Source organism: Gymnoscopelus braueri, assembly GCF_963280865.1.
Source record: "Gymnoscopelus braueri genome assembly, chromosome: 10".
NCBI classification, from domain to species: domain Eukaryota; kingdom Metazoa; phylum Chordata; class Actinopteri; order Myctophiformes; family Myctophidae; genus Gymnoscopelus; species Gymnoscopelus braueri.
The window spans coordinates 22502655-22507463 of NC_137611.1; the positions used below are offsets into that span (position 1 = coordinate 22502655).

General features: G+C 45.3%; 1 protein-coding gene across 1 annotated transcript; it reads left to right on the plus strand.

Annotated features, from left to right (window-relative positions):
* Positions 1-223: 223 nt before the first annotated feature.
* On the plus strand, positions 224-3334 carry LOC308093455 (eukaryotic translation initiation factor 5B-like; the record flags this gene model as incomplete). Its single annotated transcript, XM_080439793.1, has 1 exon — positions 224-3334. The coding sequence occupies one exon, from the start codon at positions 224-226 to the stop codon at positions 3332-3334; it is 3111 nt and encodes a 1036-aa protein (XP_080295919.1).
* Between the last annotated feature and the right edge of the window lie 1475 nt (positions 3335-4809).

The following is a 4809-nucleotide window of genomic DNA, read 5'->3' on the forward strand; positions in this document are numbered from 1 at the left end:
TAAGCATCACAGCGGCTCTTAAACAACAGCCGATTATCTGTATTTCGGCTTAGATTCAAGTGGCCAATCAATTAAATGACATCACAAGTGTGACGTCACACAAGAACTCGGTCAACCAATAAAATGTGTTGTAGGTGGATCTTTTGACCTTTTGTTGACTCGTTCTTCGACTGTGAGGCAGTCAGAGTGCTGGTGACAAATACAGTTTTGTATTTCTATTGAAATGGGCAAGAAAGGAAAGGCGAAGAAGAAGGGGAACCGGGATGAAGAGGGTGATGAAGAGGGGGGTCAGGGTGAATTGGGCGAGGAACAAGAAAAGGCAGGTGAGAACAGTGTCAAAGACGATTGTGTGGACATTGAATCTTTAGCTGCAGAGATCGAGGGTGCAGGAGCAACCAAGAAAGTCAAAGGAAAGAAGAAGGGTGCCAAGAAAAACGATCCTTTTGATGAGGATGATATCATACAGGAGTTAGAGGAGTTATCTCTGGAAACACAGGGAGGAAAGGTCAACAAAGACACCACAGAAGAAGTGGAGAGTGTGGTGCCTCCCAAACCAGAGAAGACCAGGAAAAAAGGGAAGAAGGGAAAGCAATATGAAGAGGGTGATAAAGAGGAGGGTCAGGGTGACATGGAGTTAATCAAAGATCATAAAGACAAGAAGGCTCCTCTTCCTGTCTCTATTGCCTCTGACTCTGGGCCTCAGTCTCACAAGAAGGCGATGGGAGACAAGAAGACAGACAAGAAGAAGCAAGGTCTAAGTAAAGCCTCAGTGAAGCACTTTAAGGAAGCACAGGCCAAGATTAAAGAGGAGGAGGAGCGAGTGAAGAGAGAGGAAGAGGAGATACAGAAGAGATTTGAAGAGCAGGAACAACAGAGACTGGAGCAGGAGCGTATCGAACAAGAGAGGAAAGAGAAGAGGAAACAAAAGGAGAAGGAGAGGAAGGAGAGACTGAAGAAAGAAGGAAGATTCCTCAACAAGGCTCAGAGAGAGAGTAGAGCCAGAGCCGAGGCTACGCTCAAAATACTACAGGCTCAAGGTGTGGAAGTGCCATCCAAGGGCTCTGTGTCAAAGAAGAAGCCAGTGTGTGGAGATAAGAGGAAGAAGCAGATGATCATCACTACAAACACACCTAAAGAGACCTCTGAGGTGACATCACCAGTCTCTGAGTCTCTAGAGCCAATTGCCATTGAGACAGAGACGGTAGATACAGAGGTGAATGATTTGGAGGCCATAACCAGCAGCGATGATGATAATTGGGAGGCCATGGCCAGCAGCGATGAGGAGAAAGATTTAAGGAAGGTCCACATTGAGGTGAAGGAAACATCTGCACCCGCTAAGTCCAAACAGTCCATTGCTCTCGGCAACACCAGTGAGGTGGAAGGTGATGATGATGAGGACGATGAGATGAGCAATGAGGAAGAGAAGAGAGCGGTGGAGAAGGGGAGAGGAGGGCAGCAGGATAAAAGAGGAAAGAAGAGCGAACAGGGGAGCAGTACTAGTGACATAAATGATGCTGAGAACATTTGTAACATCAACCTGGACAAGTTGAGAGCTCCTGTCGTGTGTGTGCTAGGTCACGTAGACACCGGAAAGACAAAGATCCTGGACAAGTTGCGTCACACTCATGTGCAGGATGGTGAGGCAGGAGGAATCACCCAGCAGATTGGAGCCACCAACGTTCCTCTGGAAGCCATTATAGAACAGGCAAAGATGGTTAAAGGTTTTGACAAAGACAAAATTAAGATTCCTGGAATGCTGATTATTGACACACCTGGACACGAGTCATTCCGTAATCTACGTAACAGAGGTAGTTCTCTGTGTGACATCGCCATCCTGGTTGTTGACATCATGCATGGACTGCAAGCACAGACGCTGGAGTCCATCAAACTGCTGAAAGAGAAGAAGTGTCCCTTTATAGTCGCTCTCAACAAGATTGACCGTCTGTATGAGTGGAAGAAGAGTCCGGAGACAGACGTAGAAGAAACCTTGAAGAAACAGGAAAAAAACACCACAGATCAGTTTAATCAAAAAGCCAAGGACTTCATTTTACAGTTTAATCAGCAGGGTGGTCTGAATGCTGCATTGTTCTATGAAAACAAAGATCCCAGAACGTTTGTGTCGCTGGTCCCCACCTCGGCCCACAGCGGAGATGGAATAGGCAACCTGATTGCTCTGCTGGTGGAACTCTCAGAGACCAGGTTAGCTAAGACATTGGCTCATAGTGATGAGCTCAGGGCCCAGGTCATGGAGGTCAAATCATTACCTGGGATAGGAACCACTATAGATGTGATTCTGATTAATGGTTGTCTAAGAGAAGGAGAGACCATTATCGTTCCTGGAGTAGATGGACCAATCATCACACAGATCAGAGGACTTCTCCTGCCTCATCCTATGAAGGAGCTCAGAGTCACAAACCAGTATGAGAAGCATAAGGAGGTGTGTACATCTCAGGGAGTGAGAATTATTGGTAAAAACTTGGAAAAGACTCTGGCAGGACTCCCCCTGCTGGTAGCACACAGAGATGACGAGATCCCGGTGCTAAAGAAGGAGCTTGACAAGCTGGTTAAGGAGACAATTAATGCCATTGCCATCAGAAAGGAGAAGAAGGGAGTGTATGTCCAGGCCTCCACAATGGGATCACTTGAGGCCTTACTGGAGTTCCTACACACTTCTAAAGTACCTTATGCTGGGATCAACATTGGTCCTGTACACAAGAATGACATCATGAACGCTTCTACCATGCTGGAACACGACCCACAGTATGCAGTGATCCTGGCATTTGATGTTAAAGTGGAGAAAGAAATTCAGGAGATGGCAGACAGTCTAGGAGTGAGGGTGTTCTGTGCAGAAATCATATTCCATCTGTTTGACGCCTTCACCAAGTACAGAGAGGATTACAACAAGGCTAAACAAGAAGAGTTCAAACATATAGCAGTGTTTCCAGTGAAGCTGAAGATTATTCCTCATTCCATCTATAACTCCAGAGATCCCATATTAATCGGTGTGACTGTGGAAGCAGGCATCCTGCGACTGGGCACCCCGCTGTGTGTCCCTTCCAAGGGGTTTGTGAACATCGGTATAGTAACCGGTATTGAGGTGAATCATAAGCCGATGGACTCTGCAAAGAAAGGTCAGGAAATTTGTGTGAAAATTGACCCTATTCCTGGAGAGTCTCCCAAGATGGTCGGACGGCACTTTGAAGAGACTGATTTCATCGTCAGCAAGATCAGTCGAGAATCCATCGATGCTTTGAAGAACTGGTTTCGTGATGTTATGCAGATCTCTGATTGGCAGCTCATCAAGGAACTCAAAGGGACCTTTGAGATCATCTGAGACCCAGACCACTGACGGACGAGACAGATCACACACACCCCTGTATGAGACCAGGCCTCCAAATATCTCTCTCTCTCACACACACTACATCTCTTATTACATTTTAGCCACAGTACCAGACAAAGAGGAGAGGAGAGGGAAGGAGAGGGGAGGGGAGGGGTCAGGAGAGGAGGAGAGGAGTTTTTATTGTATTTTTTTTAACATCTAGATGTGAGGGCCACGAAGCGGCCCAAACCCCCTTCCAACCGGTATTGAGGTGAATCATAAGCCGATGGACTCTGCCAAGAAAGGTCAGGACATTTGTGTGAAAATTGACCCTATTGATCAGAGCTCTGGCTATTATTTAGGCTTCTTACCCCACCTTGATCAGTGATCAGACTCTCGGCTTTACTGATTCCCTGATTGGCCAATCAGACCCTCAGCTTGACTTGGCAGGGCTTCGCATGATGTTTATGCCGGACTTCGCATGACGTGGGTGCAGAAAAGGCTTCCCTGATAGGCCAATCAGACCCTAAGCTTGACTGATTGGCAGGGCTTTGCAAAACGTTTATACCGGACTTCGCATGATGCGTGTGCAGAGCTATTGTACATCTACATCTCTTACATCTCTTACTACATTTTAGCCACAGTACCAAAAAAAGGGGAGAGGAGAGGGGGAGGGGTGAGGAGAGGATAAGGAGGCGGGATGAGGAGAGGAGTGAGGAGATGTTTTTATTTTTTTATTTTAAACATCTAGATGTGTGATACGAAGCGGCCCAAACCTCTAGTTGTTGTAAACAGTGATTGGTTTAGATGACATTTATAAATTACAACATACGTATTTATAGTTATCATGATCGTGCTTGGTGTGGATGGCCCTTTAGACTGACTGTCTGTAAATTACATTATATTAAAGACCAGGTGAAATGCTGTATATGTGGTCATAATTAGTGATGCACAATATTATCGGTAGCATCTCGATATCGGCCGATATTTCATTAAAAATGCAATAATGGTATCGAACCGATGTCAAAATAAATTTTCACTGATTTTGACAGATATTTCACAGATATTGACACAATAATAATGTGACGTTACTGGCTTTGAAAATAAATCTGTTTGTGTATTTTTATATCAAGTCCCTAAAAATCCAATCTAAATTACTTCCTGTCAAACAAAAATGTAATGCATTACATCATCAGCAGGTGCAAACCCATTTTAACCAATAATATCATGACATGCACCTGTCAGTTAATTTTCCAGATAAGGATATGATTCATTATGCTATACACCAAGTTTCACTGAAATGAATGGACTGCCATGCTTGAGTGCCATCTCCTGTTGTTTTATATACATACATGCTGTCGGAGCAGAATTCTTTTTTCTGTCGAATCTTGCCCAGGAGTTTGAGCAGCTAGACAGGGCAGGCCGGTCTTTACTGACCGGGCCATGGCCCCAGTGGCCCTCATGACGCTTCGCCACTGATGTGGAGGTTG